A 21,436-nucleotide genomic window follows, 5' to 3' on the forward strand; every position below is an offset into this window, starting at 1 on the left:
TGAATATTTGGTAAGTATCCATCTTTTCAGAAGACTTGCGGTTGCATAAGTTTTACTGCAATCTGGGAGAATACCCCTCGATTTATTTTTCTTTCATTCTGCTGCTCTACTGTCAGAAAAGTGGTTTGTGCAAGAAGACTTATCTGGGTTTGAGTGTTTTTTGGTTGCTTTTTCACAACTACAGGTTTATAAATTCTTTAGTTGTAGGGAATCACTTCCTGTTGCTGGTCACAGCATCACCCCCTCCCCTGTGGCGGTTTCTAAAATCTTCAAGTTCTGTGAATTTAACCATTATTTCTAAGAGTGGTGGGAGAAATGAAGACTCCAAACTCAAACAATGCTCTGGTCAAGATGACCAAATTGGAGACTTGTGCATAAGAACTACTGGACAAGACAAATAAAAGAGATTAATTTGCTACTGACTGCTGCTCGTGGGCCTGGCACTGTAGTTGCCATTCAGATCCTCAGTGTTTGTAGCTTCTGACGTGTGCATTTTCAGTTGGTAAACACACTTCAAGAACCAAGTAGTGTAAACTAACTTGTATTCTTAATCATTGGTATATATGTAAGAACCAGGTATGAAGGGTTTTGATCGAATAAATAGGGAGAAACTGTTTCCACTGGTGGGTGGCAACAGAATCAGAGGGGCGATGAGAATTTTTTTTACACAGCGAATTATGATCTGGAATGTACTTCCTGAAAGGGTGGTGGTAGCAGATTCAATAGTAACTTTCAAAAGGGAATTCGATATATACTGGAAAAGGAAAACATTTGCTAGGTGGGGGGGAGGGAGGGAGAAAAGAGTGGGACAAATTGGACAGCTTTTTCAAAGAGCCGGCACATGCGCGATGGGCCGAATGGCCACCTTTTTTGTTGTAAGACTCTGTGTAGACTCACTTGCGTGTTTGGAGCTGCAGTTGCATTAATACATAGGTTAAAGTCAAAGACTTTAGTAGTTGTGTCTAATGTCAGCCTATTATTCAAGGACAGTGTGTTTTAGTACAGCAGTTGGTGATAAGAATACCTATTTTTATGTAGCTTATGACCTTTTCCTACTTCATTGTTGTATTAGGAAATTTGTATTTTGTGCTCCTTGCTAGGTTCCCAAACTCCAGGGGTAAGATACATTTTCTAGCTTTAGTGGGCAAAAAAAAAAATGCTTTCCAGTTTGTAACATCTTTTCGATTTCCATCTCCAAATTCTAATCTTCCACTTTAGTTTTGTTTGGTTCCTTGTGTCCTGCGGCTGTTCTTTCCAAGACATACATTAATTCCACTTCTATATCAAAGATTCCTTTTTTTGATGCTTTTTACTTAAAACACAAGAAATTATGAGGCTAGTTGGACAAGTTTGAGAAAAGGTCCTGTTTGATAAATGCATAGATTCTGCAAATCAATATGTAGCAAAGTTTTGTTGACTCAGTCCCTTTTGCATAAAACTAATAGAGCTTAATAAGCTCTATGTGAGGCTGTCTTTCAAGCAGTTGTCAATGTGTCTCTGGATAAGCTTCAGCTGACCTGTTGGTTTTCCAAAGTGAGTGTTTTCACAAAAAGGATCATTGAACTTCATTGCCCAAGAAAATGTCTTTTTTTGGAAGATCAAGGTTGGGGAAGATGGAAAAGTGTGATAGGCAGGGTATTTCCTTGAGGTAGGCTTCAGTTATTTCCTGACAAATTATTCCTTACTAGTTACTGGTGTTAGGCTTTTCAGTATTGATCATGTGTTTCTAGTCCCAGACTCTCTCCACACTTTTGGCCCAAGTGAGATTGATTAGGTGCTAAATAGGACTGTAGACCTATAATGGATGACTTACTGCAGTTTTAAGGGATAGCGGATATCTGTGTTCTGTAGGATTTGCTGGATTCTAGAATGGTGCTAAAACATGAAGAACTTCATTCAATGAATACAATAGAATACTCACCATTGTCCCTACACATGATCCAGGTTTGGGCTTATTAGTCTGTAGTAAGTGTTTAGAATAAAATTTTGATTTATTTTTAAAAATTGATTGAATCATCTTTGTAATTGATTTCCAACAGTGTATATTAATGCATATTGTTTCCAGGTTTTATTGAAGCAATTGAGATGATTGTGGCTATACAAACAGAATCTACTTATGGAACCAGAGACCAAGAAGCTAATATAAGGAATCTTACAACACCAGGTTATAGTCCAACTGTTTTATTTGAAAATCACAAGCTTTCGGAGGCTTTCTCCTTCGTCACTCGCTCACCTGACGAAGGAGAAAGCCTCCGAAAGCTTGTGATTTTCAAATAAAACAGTTGGACTATAACCTGGTGTTGTAAGATTCCTTACATTTGTCAACCCCAATCCATCACCAGCATCTCCACAAGAAGCATGTATCAAAATGCATTGAATTGACATTTTTTCATAAACTGAGTATTGCATAAGAGCATAAACTTGGCTTTGTTTCCTCTGAAGTTCTGAAATATTAATGGACAAATTAGTTCCTATCTTTTGTGTCTCATTTTTTTGCTTCGGTTAGAATCCATGTAATTGACTGATTTGTGATCCGGATAATCTAATTAATGGGAGTGGATTAGCAGCATCCCACTTGCATCCTGGATGCTTTGTGATTTTAATAGCAGTGAATAGTTTCAATGCCTTCACTGTACTAACCCTGTAAAATTATTTTTTGTTTTCTGACGAAAACCAGAAATCACTTATTAAACTAGTATTTTCTATTCTAGATTCTTCTCAATAGTTCAAAGCTTCTTCCCGCACTCTTGATTCCAAAAAGATCAGCCAGAGATGTTTCATTGATCATCAACAATGCTGAAAATGAATCCCTTTTGGCAAAAAGACAAACTATGGCTTGGGATGCTACTCTGGAGGATGTTATTGAAGTGGAGGAGGGGGATACTGAGACAATTAATGTAACTGAAGTGAAGCAGAGGGAGGAGGAGGAGGAAGAAGAGGAGGAAGAAGAAGAAGAAGAAGAAGAGGAGAATATAGTAATGAGCAAAAACAACTATGAGGTAAATACATTTTGTTTAATCTTACTGCTAAACTGAACAGAATTTTGTACCGTGTGCAATCTAGAAAGAGTTGACTGGGTAGAAGATGACCTTTTTGCTGGGAATCTTCCGTTCATACTGCTTACATGAAGTTTGCTTACATCATGCTTGAAATGTTTTTGTATATTACCTCTGCTAACCAGTTTAACAAACTCCAAAGGTAGTACAGTTGCTGAAGTTTAATGTGCAACAGCAGAATATAGGGACAGTATTCAATCTAATACAAATAAACAGGTAGTACCTCTGGTCATCCACTCACTGGTGTTCATAATATGAGCTTGGGGCCACATCTCATTATCTGTGGCATGCTGCTTCATGTGTCTTTTTAGCCTCTTATAAATAGAGATAGTAGTTCTCTCTTTTTAAAAATAATGAGAAACCTTTATCTACCTCTGTGTAAAAGAACAGTATGTTTTGCATTGGAATATTCCCAGGGTTCTTGTATTGCATGTGAAGCTGCCTCCCATGATGTGTAATGGGTATAGCTTATCATGGAGAAAGTTGTGCGTAATAACAGATGAGCAGGTCATTGAAGGAGTTGATGTGCTGATGTACAATCCAAGGCATAGAACAGTAGTTTGCCACCTTTTTCAAAAACTCAGCCATTTCTACAGAGGGTGGGTGACAAAGGACAGTACTGTGTGCCAGCTCAAGACGTTTTGAATGGCCCATGGGTACAAAAGTGTAGTGGGTATGTTACTGGACTAGTAATCCAGAGGCCTGGCCTGGCCTAGTATTCCACAGAAGGTGAGTTTAAATCCCTCCGTGGCAGTTTGAGAATTTGAATTAAATTTATATATTTTTTAAAAGCAGCCTGTACCAGGAAAAGTGACCATGAAGCTGTCGGATTGTCATTTAAATATCCCAACTTGTTCCCTAACATCCTCAGTCAGTGCAACGATGGATGGGCAATAAATACTGGCCTTGCCAGCAATGCCCACATACTGAGAATGAGAAAAATTATGTCCTGTGCCATCTATTGGATTGGTTTGTTTTCATTCCCTAGTGATAGTTGGACAGATTTTTGTTTGCGCTCTCCCTGCACCCCATAATGTGTGATTTGACGTTCACTGTAAGAAAAGGCAGTTGCTATGATTCCTTTTGATTTTAGAATAATGGTCTGAGGCTACTGTTTATGAACACTCCTCTGTCAACACCTAAATAGTCTCTTCTAAATATCCTGTGCAGCTGGGGTGCATGCTGAGTGGCCAGGTTTGTTCTGAGTTTATTGACTAATGCAGAGTAGCTTCTCATTCTCTGCCACTCAGGCCAGCTAGACTTGGGGTGATTTGGTTTTACTTCAAGGGTTCATGTAGATCTGCAATAGTTGTCAAATAGTCTGCCAAAACTTTCCAGGTTCTTGATAGCTGTTCTGTTCAGACAGATTTGAGAAAGATGTTCTGGTAATTCAGGTTACAATAATTCCACAGTTTGCTCCTGCTGACTCATGCCTCTAATTAGATGAAGTGTAGAGTTGAGAGAGTCAATTATTTTCAAATAACTCATAACTGGACTGAACTGCAAATTGTTTGGTTAGTATTAGCTGCTGTTCTCCCCAGCTACTATCAGCAATTGATCTGTGAATCTGAATTGATATTCTTTTGCGGATTCAAAGGAAGCAAGTCTGTCTCCAGTTATACCTGACTGTCTGTCTGTTTTAGATTGTTCACTTACTCCATATGAGCACAGCCAAACAATCAATGTGGTAGGTAACATAGTGGTAGTTTTCCTGTTCCTGGATGAGAATACATTCACACAAGTGTACTCTATACTTTTAGGTTGTTTTTCTCCCCCTTCTAAACTTGGAGCTATATGGAAATAAAGGGTCCAGTCCTGTCCTCTGATGAAAAGTCAAATAAAGTTCTTTTCTTTTTGTATGTAGATTTTATTTAATAACTCTTCAGTTGAAATAAGAGCCATCATTGCAAGGGAATGGAATGTTATTTCCAGTGCCATTGGATCAAGTATGGCGTAGTCAGAAGCAGATTCTGCTGTTCTTCATATTGCACTTTAGCTATAATCTCGGAGGTTCCCCCATCTCAAGAACTGCAGTAGTGTGACATTTCCATATTCTATATTAATCATCCCCATGGCTTTTTCAAACTAGATAATTTCTGCTCAATTATGCGCAAGAGTTGCGACTACTTAAATGAATTTTGCTTGTGATCCTTATAGCCAGCAGAGCAAGGACTTTCATCTTTTTAAGCCTGTGCTGAATACAAGCTAGCGTCCCAGGAGTGAGAAAACACGGCATGTCCCTGTGATTTGTGCATAGTTTCGATGTGTTTTCAACATGCTTTACACTTTTTAAATACTGTTTCAGGGAAATATAGAAATTCGCAAATTAAATAAATTCTTTTGTTAGAATTTAAATGTGCTATCTGTATTTTGTTTTTTTAATTGTGATGCTATATATAGAAACTGCTGCTTTACATACAAGACCTGAAAAACAAGCTGATTGAGGAAAAGAAAGAAAAAGTTATCTTGGAAAAGAAAATCCGGGAAGAAGTTTGTCAAGAAATGGAAAAATATATGGCTCAGTTTGAAAATAATTTAAGGTACAGTCTTAGGTGATTTTAATGAAATGGTCACTTCAGGGTTCTAAAAATGTAATTTTGAAGGAAAATCCAAATCTATTAGTTAACAATATAATACATGAACTTAATAGGAAGTCTCTTTTTAATGTGTGAATGGTGGGCAGTTTTGGTACAAAGTAATGTCCACCCTATACTTTCATCTCTACAACCTAAGTCTGGAATTGATAAAGCCCAGAGGAGACCTGACATTTCAAGTCCAAGGGTTTCAGCTTTTCTGCTGCATGTAATCATATTCAATAATTGTCTACTCCTATGTACTTCATTGCTGAATTGAAAGGAGAGAACACCAGGTTTTATTAAATCAGTGATGTGCTCATAGCTTTTGCAAAATAATTTTTGTTCCTTCAGGATATTCAATTTGAGATTGGTGCCATGTATTTCCTCTCTCCTGTAGGGTTGTCTTCTGAAAATGATCCATAGCTTTTTTTTACTGCTATAAACAGTTCATTCTCAACTAGAGCATGGGACAGCAGCCTAGTTGTATGTCTCTCTCTTCTTTCTTATCCAAGCTGGCACAAAAGAAAATAGAGATATCCTCCATTATTAGAACTATCCCTCTTTAAATGAGCTTCTCCAGTGACAATCAGAGACAAACCAAAATCATGTGTTAAGTTTTAAATCAATCATATTTTCCAGGTAGCTAGAGCATGAACTGCCCCCTCCTTTTTATTTTCTTCTTCCTTTTTCCCCATCTGCCTTAATTACCAGATCAATCATACTGGTTTGCTTTCCCATAGGCAGCTTTGCTGAAGTGCCAGACAGCTTTGTTCTTTTTTTGAACAGATAGTTGGCACTGATGAGAGTTGGTGAGCAAGCCTGTATTTAGCATTTCAGACTCCTGGAGTAATTGCAGATGCCATGTCTTGTTTTAATAAAACAAAATGAGAGCTGAAAGTGAGAAGAGAACCTTCAGGAGGAGTCTATTCTGCTTTTCTTTAATATTAGTTTTGGTAACCACCAGCACCATTTAATTTGTATTTATCTGACAGTGTTTTAGCTAATAATCGGTGCCTAACACGTCACAGTGAGAGAGTTTTCTTTATTGTTGTTTTTAGTGATTGTGATACTGGGCTAGCCACCCAGAGCTGGGGAGGTGAAATTTCACCATGGCAAGTTGTGAAACTGAAGTCAATAAATCCAGAAATTTATGAATGAGCACCAGGAAAAATGATCAAAGCTGTCTGGTTGTTGCAAAAACCCACCTGGTTCACTAATGTCCTTCAAGTGGAACATGCTACCCCTAACTGCCTTGCCTACATGTGATTCTAGTCCTACAATATGTAGTTGACTCTTAATCCTCTCTGAAGTGGCCTAGCAAGCTACTTCATTTTTTTTATTTTACAGATTAGAATCCTGAAAAAAGTTAAGTACCACCAGCACTAGGACTGCAGCAATTCAACTCAGGGCAACTCGATCAAAAGCAAAGTACTGTGGTTGCTGGAAATCTGAAATAAAAACAGAAAATGCTGGAGAAGCTCAGCAAGTCAGGCAGCATCTGTGGAGAAAGAAACAGAGTTAACGTTTCAGGTCGAATACTTTTAGTCAGAACTGGAAGATGTTAAGAGTTAGTTTTTGACCAAGTACAGAGCCAGGGAAAGGGAGATGGGGAGGAAAGAACAAAAGGGAGGATAGCTGTAGACTCCAAGAAGATATCAATGGGTTGGTGGAATGGGCAGAAAAGTGGCAAATGGAGTTCAACCCAGAGAAGTGTGAGGTAATGCACTTAGGGAGGGCAAACAGTAAAAGGAAATACGCAGTAAATGGGAATGTATTGAGAGGGGTAGAAGAAGTGAGAGACCTTGGAGTGCACAGGTCATTGAAGGTGGCAGTACAGGTGGGTAAGGTTGTGAAGAAGGCATGTGGAATGCTCTCAGTTATTCGCCGAGGTATAGAATACAAAAGCAGGGATGTAATGATTGAACTGTATAAAATTCTGGTAAGGCCACAGCTGGAGTATTGTGCGCAGTTCTGGTCACCGCATTACAGGAAGGACGTAATTGCTTTGGGGAGAGAGTGCAGAGAAGATTTACAAGAATGTTGCCAGGGCTTGAAAGTTGCAGCTATGAGGAGATATCGGATAGGCTGGGGTTGTTTTCCTTGGAGCAGAGGAGGCTGAGGGGTGACTTGATTGAAGTGCACAAAATTATGAGGGGCCCAGATAGAGTAGACAGGAAGTACCTGTTCCCCCTAGCAAGCAAGCGGCAGGTCGGGGTCATTCTTGCGGACAGAGCGGAGGTGTTCAGCAAAGCGATCGCCCGGTCTGCGTTTGGTCTCCCCAATGTAGAGGGTCCCAGCTATGCCTAACTTTTTGTGGGATACATGGAACATTCCTTGTCCCAGTCCTACTCAGGTCCCCTCCCTCACCTCTTTTTCTGGTACATTGATTATTGTATCGGTGCCATTTCCTGCTCTCGCCCCGAACTGGAAAATTTCATCAACTTTGCTTCCAATTTCCACCCTTCCTTGACTTCTCTATCTCCATTTCTAGGGATAGGCTGTCAACCAATATCTATTATACACCCACCAACTCCCACAGCTACCTTGATTACACCTCCCACTCCACTTCCTGTAAAGAATATTCCTTTCTCCGTCACATCTATTCTGACATAACCACATTCCGCACCAGTGCTTCCGATATGCCTTCCTTTTTCCTCAACCAAGGATTCCCCTCAACCATATCCATCCTATTTCCCGCACTTAAGCCCTCACCCCTTCCCTTCCCTTCCAGAACCATGACAGGGTCCCCCTTATCCTCACCGCCATCCACCCCACCAGCCTCCACATTCAACATATCATCCTCCGCCATTTCCGCTACCTCCAGCGTGATCCCACCACCAAACACATCTACCCCTCCCCTCTCAGCATTCCGAAGGGACTGCTCTCTCCACAACTCCCTAGTCCACTCTTTCATCACCCCAAAACCAGCTCTCGTCCCCTGCAAGCACAGGAGATGCAACACCTGCCCCTTCAGCTGCTCCGTTCCCACCGTCCAGGGCCCCAAACACTCCTTCCAGGTGAAACAACAGTTTACTTGTACGTCTTTCAATTTAGTATGCTGTATCCGCTGCGTACAATGCAGTCTCCTCTACATTGGGGAGACCAAACGCAGACTAGGTGATCGCTTGCCTGACTTGCTGAGATTCTCCAGCGTTTTCTGTTTTTATTTCAGGGCAACTAACTATGTAAATATATAGTCTGGCAATAAATATGGTCTTGCCAGCGTTGCCCACATTGAGAAGATTTTTTTTGAGAAAAGGGACACCACCATTTTCCAGAAATCCTTTATTAGTTGCTCATAGGTCTGATGTTTAATACATTTTTATTGTAACACATAAAATAACAAATGAACAATAATGATTAATATGAGCATTTTTAAATCAAGATAGGTCACCAATTATAGAAAATGAAAGTGCTGAATCCATTGATTATAATTGCTGTAAAATGTTGAGTTGGAGTTTTACACTGACTATTATGGCTTCAGCGCCCATAGTGGCACCTAGTATGCCTTTCCCAACTATGATAGTTCCCTGATCTTCACCTTCCATCCCACTGGCCTCCATGTTCACCAGATCATCTTCCATCATTTCTGCCACCTGACGTGATCCCACCACCAAACAAATCTTCCTCTGTACCCCTCCTCCTATCTGATTTCCAGAGGGACCGTTCCCTCTGCAACACCCTCGTTCACTCTCATCACTTCTACTTCAAGCTCACCTCTCCCCTGGCACCTTTCTGTGCAAATGCCGGAGATTCACCTGCCTGTTCACCACTTGTCCAGGGCCCCAAACACTTCTATTGTGTGAGACAGCAATTTACCTATGTTTCCTCTATCCTAGTATACTGTACTCACTGTGTGGTCCCTTCTGCATCGAGGAACCAGACGTAAGTTAGTTAAGCACTTTGACGAACACCTCCGGTCTGTCCGCAAAGTGAGACCCTGAATTACTTCAGTTCGCCACTCTGACCTCATTGTCATTTGCCTCATACTGCTCCATTGAAGCTGACAGCAAGTTTCAAGAACAGTACCTCATCTTTCTCAAAGGTATCCTCTGGTCCGAACATTGATTCAGAAATTTCAGACTTTAGCTAGGTCCTCATTTACAAACCTGTTAATTTCATGCCTGATCCCTGGTCTTAAGTGTCTCCCTTTTTTTTGCATTTCAGGTCTCCCATTTGCGTAGCTAGTTACACAACCTTTTTGTTTCTTTAATGTCTTAGTGCTTCTGTCTTTAATTGATAGTAGTAATCTGCTATATGATTCCTCTGTCTTTTTTATTAAAAAAGAAATCCCCCCCCCCAACTGTCTTTTTCTGATTGCCTGTCTGTCTCTTATTTTTCAGTCCTTAAGCAAGGTTCTGCACCCAAATCATAACCTTGTCTCTTTTCTCCATGGATGGTGATTGCCCTGCTATGGGTTTCCAACATTTTCTGTTTTTTCAGATTTCCACCAGCTCCAGTATTTTGCTTTCCACTTGAATTGTTTCACCTGTTTTTTTTTAATATAGTGAGCATGCAAAGGAAGAAAAGCAGTTAATGGAGGACAGAATTGAAAAACGCAATGCAATATTTCAGAATTTGGTCAACACGTATGTTGCTATTGACCAGAATGATCCTGTTACTGAAGTCCATACTGAATCAGAAGCCAGTCGGGTATGTGTTTTGCAGTTGTTTTCAGCAGAAACGGTTGCATGTTGAGATGTTCTTCTGTGCTGCTTGTTAACTAACAATTTTCACACATCCCAAGTACTCTTGCTTATCAAAACCTAGTACTGGGTGTCCAACCCTATCTAAATCCGTCTTGGCTTGCAATTTCATCTGGCTCATCTGGCAGTTTGGTGTCATTGTCCTCCAAAAAAAAAATCACTCTATCTGATCCCTCCAGTTCCTGGCACAAGGCTATATGAGTGGGGTGAGCACTATTAATAAAAAGCAACCACCCCACCCCAAAACAAAGAAATGCAATGCTGACCACGCTCAATGGGAGCACACGTGCCTCTTGTGTGCCTCCTGCTTTCGGCAGAAATGTCCGCACCGCCCCCCCCACCACCACACCCTGGGCTTTGAGGCTGCATGTCTGAGAAAGATGTAGCAAGGTCATTGATTTTCTGTGGTTCTCTACAAGACTATGTTTATGCTTGAGCCTGATTTTCCATGTTTAGGTCAGGAGCACAAGCTACTACAGTTCCTCAATTTGTACCAATCAAAAAATCTCACAAAATAAGAGTAATGAGCTTCAGATGCTATTACTTCTCTACTTGAAACACTATCTTTGTATGTAGAATTTCGCATGTAGAGTTAAGCATCACTTTTTGAACACTGAAACATGCATTTGACGAAAGGAAATCGGCCTAACACATTTGTTCCGAAGTACAGTTCCTCCCAATTTTTGCGCTGGCAACTACCAAGGCCTTGTGTGATTTATCCTTGCAGTTGCCTCTGAATGCACCCTGTTTCATTGTCAGCCTATTTTGAGTAAGGGAAGGATGAATAAAAGTGATTCACTTTTCTAGGTTATTCTACACAAAGTTGGGAGGCTTGAGGTCCGAGCACAGGAGGCACAAGATCTTGCTGACTGCTAACTTAATAGTTTGTACATTAGTTCCAATGGATGATCTTTAGTCACAAGGCTGCTAAATAGTTAGTTTCCACAGTCAAGCATTTAGCCAGCACATGTTATTAACATGGTATGTAAGTTCCACTTTCAGTTAGTATTCCAAAGATTTACTTTTTCCAATCCAGTGATTTGCTGACTTACAATACTAGCTCTGCAATCCATGTACTTTTTCAAAACAGGAGAGTTTGGTTAATACGAATGTTGTGGGATACATCAAGTCCTTGGAACCAGATGTGGCTGAAATCAAGAAGCAAGCTGAAATGATCCATCACCATCTAACAACTGCTCCAGAGGCTCAAGAAACCATTGCAATCCTGAAAGCTAATTTAGCTCGTGTCATTCAGGAGCTTAACCAAACACAAGATGCACTGAAAAAGAAAACTGCTGGTAAGTTTCAGTGAACATATTGTTGCACTGTAATTATAAAACATTATAGTGTTAATATACATTTTGTAAAATGTTGTTAAGCACAGTATTGGGTTCTAAAAAGGGTTGTTTCAGGTAAATGAATACGGCTAAATTTATTTGAAAAGTGACATCCTCCAGAATGATGCCATTTAATTTTATATAATTCCTGCACATGGGTGAATGGTCAAGTTACTCTGCCAATGCTGATTTTCACCAAATTCCTGGCAGATGCATAAGCAGCCCTGGTTGAGTTACTTGCTAGTACTTTCCACGAGGGAATGCCTTGCCTATACGCAGCTTACTTGTACTGTTATTGCATTTTTCTCCAAATAGTTTTGGTGTCAGCATACTTTCCTTGTATGGAATTGGGAGCCTGCATTGTACCACTAGATATAGCACACTGAGCACCTCGTTTCTGAAAGACTTTTAATGTTATAATTTACTGCAATGAACTTCACCGAAAAAGCATAATTGTGAATTCTGCAGGTATATTTTTGGAATTTGACTAAAAGAAGGTATTGCTCATTCCGTGAGCTTCCATATTCAAATGAATATGAAGGGGTAGAACTTTCCTGACCAACCTCTTCCACTTTCAAGGAAGTGACAACCCAAGTGGACTGTGGAAGGCCATACACCAATGTACTGTACTTAGACTGTCAAAAGACGTTTGACAAAGTTCCACATGAAAAGCTATTGGTTAAACTCAAAGCTGTGGGGAATCAGGATATAGCTTGCGAATGGACAAGAAATTGGCTGACGGGTAGAAAACAACACATACTCATTGGATGAGTTGTGTTGGGGTGGGTAAATTACTGAGTAATTGGGTTGTCCCGGGTCTCGGTGTTGGGACCACTACTGTTTCTAATCTGTATCAATAACTTGGATTCATAAGCTCACTAGATAATTAAGGATGAGGAAGCTTAATTCATCCATCCAGAACAACCTTCACTCTGCCACCCTTCCCCATTGCTGCATCTAGTTTTTTGTTAAATTATTCCAGGGTTTTCACTTTCAGCGCTCTGCCCTGAGTCCATTCCAAATGTTGATCACACTCTGTGAAGAACTTCCTGATATCAGTCTTAAAGATACATTTTACTAGTTTGCACCTATGTCCCCAAGCTTTTGATCAGCTCTCCTAAACGCCCCTGTAGCTCAGCGCCAATTTTCCATACATTCATCTGTGAAGCGCTTTGGGATGTCTTTCTGTTTAAGGTGCTACATATAATACACTGGTTATACGTTTTACTGTTCATTTATCTGTGCCAAGTTAAAATGAACTGTATTGTATTACTCTTGGTCTAATTTGAGTGTATTTAGTGTGACGAGCAAAGAGGAGAATCTCATGGTGGCATATGATACATTTCCAGTAAGTTGGAGTGGAGTAATAAGGGACCCTCTGTTCAATCCCTGCACGTGCCTATCATTTACCTAGTTATTGGGCAGGTAAAGGCATGCTCCAGATCATGGTGGGATACTGAATAAAAATGTTTAATATGAAAGCCCAAAAATGTGACATGAGTGAACCCACAGCACTAAACTGATGATCTTGCTTAATATGCCATAATAATGGCTGCTGTGGGAAATGTTCTGATGGTGTTGGCTGTTCTGAGGTTGGACTGGACTCCACACTAGAGTATGTAGCAATCATCTTAATCATGGAATGAAATCTTAGCTCTCAAATTCTAAATTCAATTCATCCTAGAATGGGGAGACACTGGAATAAAGCTCAGTAAGACCAGTTTCAACTCCTGACCAGTTCAGCGATGAGACTCAAGTAAATAGTCAACCAAATGCAAAGCAGTACATTCAATGGCTTGTGTGGCCATTGACAAGGTAGCAGTATCTTTCAGCATTCTCCACCTTTTGGCCTCTGTGGCTCAGCCCAACCTTTTGCCTCAACCCCCTTGGGTCAGTGTAGATCAATGTTAGTACTCACTTGGCAGATCATTGCAAATTGATCTCTGGCACCTGTTGGGTGCACAACCCACCCCCCCCAACACAGCCTTGAGTAAATTGTTTTCCCCTAACTGCTGAAGTGGTTTGTGATCAGATGTAAATTCAGACATAGAGTAGGAAGTGGTTCTGTTAATATTGAAGACACCATACAATTGATACGTCCACCAATAATTCAATGTAGTCACAGAGCATAGAATAATCATGGGAGATTTTAACTACCTCCAAATAAGCTGGCAAGAAGAGTTGGTAAAGGGTACAGGGAAAGGAGTTTTTACAATGTGTGCAGGACTCATTTCTCACCCAGCATATAAAAAGCCCAACAAGAGAGGAAGCACTGCTGGATCTAGTAATGGGAAATGAACCAGAACAGATAAGAGAATAAGTATAGAGGAACATCTAGGCAATAGTGATCACAACATAATCAGATTTAAAATAAAGATTGAGAAAGACATAAGTAAGACGAAGACCAAAGTGATAAATTGGGGGGTGGGGAAACTGATTTTGAGGGCATGTGAATGGAACTAGGAAAAATAAACTGGAAAAAATTACTGACAGTCAAAGAAATAGAACAGGAGTGGGAAACATTTAAAACAGTGATCAATGGAGTCCAGGAGAAAAATATCCCACTAAAAAGCAAGAACATACTAGCCAGTAATGACACACTATGGATGATTAAAGAAATAAGGGCAAAATTGAAACTGAAGAAAAAGGCATACACTAGGTACATAGGCAACAAAGGAGAGGGTGACAAACAGGAATATGAAATGGTTAGGAAAGAAGTCAAAGAAACAATTAGGAAGGCAAAAAGAAACTATGAAATTAAATTATCAAGGAATATCAAAAAGAAATAGTAAAGTATTCTACAGACACAAATAATAAAAGAAAAATCAAGATAGGGATAGGGCCACTAAGGGATACAGATGATAAATTCACAGGCAATGACAGCGACATGGCAGAAATATTAAATAATAACTTTGCTTCATTATTTACCAGGGAGACTAATATGGTAGGCATGATATTAGAAGAAGAGATCAAAAAAGATGTAAAGACATTTAAGATAGAAAAGGGGGAGATAATAAACTAATCAAACTTGGAGAGGATAAAACCCCAGTTTCAGTTGGATTGCATCCGCGCATACTAAAAGAGAGATATTTAATTAGAAAAGGAAATAGTGCCAGAGGATTGGTGGACAGCTAATGTGATTCCTATATTTTAAAAGGAAAATAGAACAAGTCCAGGAAACTATAGACCAATTAGCTTAACGTCGGTGGTAGGAAAGATAATGGAATCCATACTCAAAGATGTAATAGAAGAACATCTAGAAACCCAAAATATAATAAAGAATGGTCAGCATGGATTTCAAAAGGGGAGGTCATGCTTGACCAACTTTATTGAATTCTTTGAAGAAGTAACAGAAAGGGTAGACAAGGGCAATGCTGTAGATGTAATGGATTTTCGAAAGGCCTTGGAAAAGGCACCGTATATTAGACTCACAACTAAGGTCAGAACAGGTGGAGTCAGGGAACAAGTAGCAGAATGGATAGCAAACTGGCTACAAAACAGAAAATGGAGATTAGGGATTAAAGGTAGTTACTCAAACTGGCAAAAGGTGGGAAGTGGTGCTTCACAGGGATCGGTGCTGGGACCACTGTTGTTCATCATATAAATAAACTATTTGGACCCGGGAATCGGAAGTACAATTCCAAAATTTGCAGACGATGCCAAATTGGGGGGTATAGTTAATACTCAGGAAGACGTTAACAAACGTGCAGAATGGGCATGTAATTGACAAATGAATTTCAATATAGATAAATGTGAGGTGGTATGTTTTTGTAGGAATAATGAGTCCACATGTTCCTTTTGATAGCTTAAACAGGGTAGAGGAGCAGAAGGATCTGGGGGTACAGATATACAAATCACTAAAAGTAGTAATGCAGGTTAATAAGGCCATTTAAAAAAAAAACCAAGCACGGGTTCATTTCTGGAAGGTTAGAATTGAAAAGCAGAGAAGTTATGCTAAACTTGTACAGGACCTTGGTTAGATCACACTTGGAGTACTGCAAACAGTTCTGGTCTTCACACTACAAAAAGGATATAGATGCACTGGAAAAGGTGCAAAAAAGATTTATTAGGTTGATACCAGAACTGAGGTTACACCTATCAGGAATGATTGAATAGGCTGGGGCTCTTTTCTCTAGAAAAGAAGACTGAGGGTTGACCCGATAGAGGTCTCTAAGATTATAAAAGGGTTTGATAGGGTAGACATAGAGAAGATGTTTCCACTTGCAGGGACACCAGAACTAGGGGCCATAAATAGAAGATAGTCACAAATAAATCCAATAGGGAATTCAGGAGAAACTTCTTCATCCAGGGAGTGATATGAATGTGGAACTCGCTACAAGGAGTAGTTGAGGCAACTAGCATAGATGCATTAAGGGGAAGCTAGATAAACACATGAGGGAGAAGGGAATAGAAGGATATGTTAGATGAAGATGGGTGGGAGGTGGCTCATGTGGACCGGCATGGACCTGTTGGGCCAAATGGCCTGTTTCTGTGTTGTACATTCTTTGTAACATCCTGGCTTCCTCTTTGGCTGATTTTGTGCAGAATTCATCTAGAGACTATCTGTAATGCTGTTTGTTCAGAATACCATGCTTTGATGCTGCTTTTCTACGAGCTTGAATAGAGTGCCTTTACTATCTGTACTTTTATCTAGGCTTACATATTTAATGTTTTTAAATTTCAGAATTAGAGGCATATGAAAAATTGGCTGAAGATGAGGGAAAACTGAAGGAAGTCCATAAGGTGACTATTTTCACACTAGCTGGAGACTTTACTTCAGCCATTCTCTCAAGTTGTATTTTGTTTTAGAAACAGTGCTCACAGTTTTGGCATTTTTTTAAAGAAAACTGTTTGAGAGTACGATATAAAAAGCTGCATTGCATTTATTTTCCTGTCACAAGATTTATTGTAAGCATCTTAAGAGTTCAGACATTGGTGAACTAGTCAGATTTGTTGCCCTATTCTGTGTGACTTGTTAGAACTTTTGTTCTTTGTTCTGTTTTAGATGCATCTTGACCACAATTAGATTTTTTTTAAGCAGTGAAACATTTTCTTTTAACCTGATGTTTAGTAAAGAACTTGTATTTGTATTGTGCCTTTTCATCTCTCAAATGTCCCAAAGATATTCACATATAATTGATTACTTTGTGCAGTCGTTGTTATGGAGGCAAATGTGGCAGCCATTCTGCACCAAGCAAAATCCTACAAGCGGTGAGGTGAATGACCGGTTAATCTATTTTGGTCAGCATAATATTTGCAGGATGCAGATAATCTTTTTTTAATAGTGATGTGGGATCTTCAATGTACTGTGGAAAGACAGACAGGGCATTGGTTTAGTGTCTCATCTGAAGAATGGCACCTCAGACAATGCAGCACTCCCTCAGTACTGCACTGAAGTGTCTATCTAGATTATGTACTGAATTTGTAGTGTGAGGCTTGAGTTCACAAGCTTCTGATTCTGATGGGAATGCTACCAAATGAATCAAGCCGACACTGTTTGAAAACTTAAGTGCAAGTAGCTCATAATGGTATGACAGTCAGTCTCTAAGTTAGTTCTGTTTTAAAATAAAAACTGAAAATGTTGGAAATACACAATGGGATAGTCAACAACTGAAAGAGAAAGACCTGTTAGAATTTCAGATTCAAACCTTTTGTATAAGCTTGTAGGATCAGAGCATTAAGATTGCTGGAAATAACCAAAGCAACAGTGGCGGTGAAGAGTACACAGATCGTAACTATTTTCACAGAAAAGATAGCAATTGGGTGAAATAGCCTCTAAATTTATTTTTTAAAGCATGGCAAAGAGATAAAAAATCACTTTGCTATATATAGAAAGGTCATCTTAGGTAAAGATGTGAAGAAAGACATGAGTTAAACAATTCCAAAACGAAAGGGAAAGCAGTGGAACCCACGAAGGAGAATTCCAGAAACTTGATGGCGGGTATGACCACTTGTCCATGCCAGAACTGTCCTGAGGCTTCTTTTCGCATAAGATATCCATGTCGCTACTATTGTGTAGGTGCCCTAGTCATAGTTTTAGCATGAGCAGTCTGCTGAAAGCTCAGCTCCACTGCCAGCAAGGATAGGAATAATTGTCAAAAAGGAATCCTGAACCTAAGAATCTCTGTCTATACTTGATTCGTTGTTGGTCTAGGCGGGTCTTCAGTCTTTTTCTGTCTTTTTCATTCTTGACAACTACCTTTTGTGTAGTCCAGGGATCATGGCTTGGATCTGCTTGGTCTGTACGGCTCAGCTGCTTGCTATATAATGATGTGGGTAGTTGGAAGAGCCGCACCTGTAAATTTGCAAAGAGAGCCTCTAGTCACTGGGCTATCAGTGTATTCCTAAAAGGTCAAGTCAAGAATATCTATTTGGGATTTTTTTTAATTCTGTTTTCTCTGGGTTGGTTTTTATTTTAGCAGCAGCCAAACTTCCCATGGACAGCAAGTATACTGGAAGCCTTCTGTGATTCTGAGTGCAGTGACGTTAGGTTTTATTTCTTTACCTATCACAAGAGATAACAATCCTATATTTGTACCTATTTTTAATATTAACACATTCTTTTCACATAAAAATATAGAATGATGAGATCCAAAAGTTGACGGATGATTTGATGCTCAAGGATGCTGATCTGAACAAGCTGAAAAGTCTGCTTGCAAGTTATGAGGAAAGAATTGAAGATTATGTAAGTTTCCAATTAATGTAATTTTAGTTGCTTATCGTGGGACCGTTAGACAAATTAACTAGATACTCGAACAAATGTGAAACTTTAAATTGTCATATTGACAGTGTAAAGGCACTGGAAGATTTTAAGCACCACCAGCCAAACTCACTGTTTCTTTTAAACTGCAGGAGTTGGACCATTGTCTTGATAAGTGGTTAGCAAACTTTTTTGGGCTTGGCCCAACAAAAAGAAAATCACTGCTTCTTTTGCCGAATCAACTATGGATACTGATGCCAATAAGTTGGGAAAGCTTACATTGTCTCCCTTGTTCTTATCATAATATTATAGTATGATACAGCACAGAAGGAGGTCATTCAGCCCATCGTGCTGGTGCCAGCTCTTTGAAAGAGCTATCTAATTAGTCCCACTTCCGTGCTCTTTCCCCATAGCCCTGTAAATTTTTCCCTTCAAGTATTTATCCAATTCCCTTTTGCAAGTTACTATTGAATCTGCTTCTACCACCCTTTCAAGCAGTGCATCCCAGATCATAACAACTCGCTGCGTTTTTAAAAAAAAAGTTTCCTCGTGTCCTCTGGTTCTTTTGCCAATCACCCTAAATCTGTGTCCTCTGATCACCGACCCTTCTGCCACTGGAAACAATTTCTCCTTATATACTCTCAAAACCGTTCACTATTTGGAACACCTCTATCAAATCTCCTCTTCTCCTCGTCTAAGGACAACTCCAGCTTCTCCAGTCTTTCCACATAACTGAAGTCCCTCATTCCTGGTACCATCTTCTTCAAAGCCTTGACATCCTTCCTAAAGCGTGGCGCCCGGAATTGAACACAATACTCCAGCTGAGGCCTAACCAATGTTATTTTTTATATAAAGTTTTAGCATAACTTCCTTGCTTTTGTACTCTATGCTTCTATTAATAAAGCCAAGGTTTCATCAGGCTTTTTTTTAACAGCCTTCTCAAATTGCCCTGCCACCTTCAAAGATTTGTGTACATACACCCCCAGGTTTCTCTGTTCCTGCACTCCCTTTAAAATTTAGTTTATATTGCCTCTCCTCATTCTTCCTACCAAAATGCATCACTTCATACTTCTCTGCGTTAAATTCCATCTGCCATGTGTTTGCCCATTTCACCAGTCTGTCTATGTCATCCTGAAGTCTGTTACTATCCTCCACATTGTTAGTGAGTTTCGTGTCATCTGTAAAACTTTGAAATTATATCCTGCTTACCCAAGTCCAGGTCATTAATATATATCAAGAAGAGCACGGTAGCATAGTGGTTCTGTTACTGGACTAGTAATCCAGAGGCCTGGACGAAAATCCAGAGTCATGAGTTCAAATCCCGCCACGGCAGCTGGCGAATTTAAATTCAATTAATTAAATAAAAATCTGGCATTAAAATACTAGTATCAGTAATGATGGCCATGAAACTACCGGATTGTCGTAAAAACCTTTAGGGAAGGAAACCTGCCGTCCTTACCCGGTCTGGCCTATATGTGACTCCAGACCCACAGCAATGTGGTTGATTCTTAATTGCCCTCTGAAATGGCCTAGCAAGCCACTCAGTTGTAAAATCTCGCTACGAAAAGTCACAATAAGAATAAAACCGGACGGACCACCCGGCATCGGACCACGAGGCACCGGACACGACAACGGCAAAACACCAAGCCCAGTCGACCCTGCAAGGTCATCCTTACTAACATCTGGGGACTTGTGCCAAAATTGGGAGAGCTGTCCCACAGACTAGTCAAGCAACAGCCTGACATAGCCATACTCACAGAATCATATCTTTCAGCCAACGTCCCAGACTGTTCCATCACCATCCCTGGGTATGTCCTGTCCCACCGGCAGGACAGACCCACCAGAGGTGGTGGTACAGTGATATACAGTCAGGAGGGAGTGGCCCTGGGAGTCCTCAACATTGACTCTGGACCCCATGAAATCTCATGGCATCAGGTCAAACATGGGCAAGGAAACCTCCTGCTGATTACCACCTACCGTCCTCCCTCAGCTGATGAATCAGTCCTCCTCCATGTTAAGCACCACTTGGAGGAAGCACTGAGGGTAGCAAGGGCACAAAATGTACTCTGGGTGGGGGACTTCAATGTCCATCACCAAGAGTGGCTCGGCAGCACCACTACTGGCCGAGTCCTCAAGGACATAGCTGCTTGACTGGGCCTGCGGCAGGTGGTGAGCGAACCAACACGAGGGAAAAACTTACTTGACCTCGTCCTCGCCAATCTACCTGTCGCAAATGCAGCTGTCCATGACAGTATTGGTAGGAGTGACCACCGCACAGTCCTCGTGGAGATGAAGTCCCGTCTTCGCACTGAGGACACCATCCAACGTGTTGTGTGGCACTACCACTGTGCTAAATGGGATAGATTCAGAATGGATCTAGCAGCTCAAAACTGGGCATCCATGAGGCGCTGTGGGGCAACAGCAGCAGAATTGTATTCCAGCACAATCTGTAACCTCATGGCCTGGCATATTCCTCACTCTACCATTACCAACAAGCCAGGGGATCAACCCTGGTTCAATGAGGAGTGTAGAAGAGCATGCCAGGAGCAGCACCAGGCGTACCTAAAAATGAGGTGCCAACCTGGTGAAGCTACAACTCAGGACTACATGCATGCTAAACAGCGGAAGCAACATGCTATAGACAGAGCTAAGCGATTCCACAACCAACGGATCAGATCAAAGCTCTGCAGTCCTGCCACATCCAGTCGTGAATGGTGGTGGACAATTAAACAACTAACGGGAGGAGGAGGCTCTGCAAACATCCCCATCCTCAATGATGGCGGAGTCCAGCACGTGAGTGCAAAAGACAAGGCTGAAGCGTTTGCAACAATCTTCAGCCAGAAGTGCCGAGTGGATGATCCATCTCAGCCTCCTCCCGATATCCCCACCATCACGGAAGCCAGTCTTCGGCCAATTCGATTCACTCCACGTGATATCAAGAAACGGCTGAGTGCACTGGATACAGCAAAGGCTATGGGCCCCGACAACATCCCAGCTGTAGTGCTGAAGACTTGTGCTCCAGAACTAGCTGCGCCTCTAGCCAAGCTGTTCCAGTACAGCT

The 21,436-nt window shown here is 40.7% G+C and overlaps 1 protein-coding gene across 1 annotated transcript in view; it reads left to right on the forward strand.

Moving 5' to 3' along the window:
• Nucleotides 1-21,436, forward strand: part of kif20bb (kinesin family member 20Bb) — an 87,622-nt gene that overhangs the window by 28,987 nt on the left and 37,199 nt on the right. Inside the window, exons 13-18 of the mRNA XM_068002488.1 lie at nt 2,712-2,999; nt 5,457-5,596; nt 10,141-10,285; nt 11,429-11,636; nt 16,360-16,418; nt 18,256-18,360. Coding sequence (XP_067858589.1) covers nt 2,712-2,999; nt 5,457-5,596; nt 10,141-10,285; nt 11,429-11,636; nt 16,360-16,418; nt 18,256-18,360 — 945 coding nt within the window. The remainder of the gene's footprint in view (nt 1-2,711; nt 3,000-5,456; nt 5,597-10,140; nt 10,286-11,428; nt 11,637-16,359; nt 16,419-18,255; nt 18,361-21,436) is intronic.

Source organism: Heptranchias perlo, chromosome 21 (assembly GCF_035084215.1).
Source record: "Heptranchias perlo isolate sHepPer1 chromosome 21, sHepPer1.hap1, whole genome shotgun sequence".
In the NCBI taxonomy this organism is placed as follows: domain Eukaryota; kingdom Metazoa; phylum Chordata; class Chondrichthyes; order Hexanchiformes; family Hexanchidae; genus Heptranchias; species Heptranchias perlo.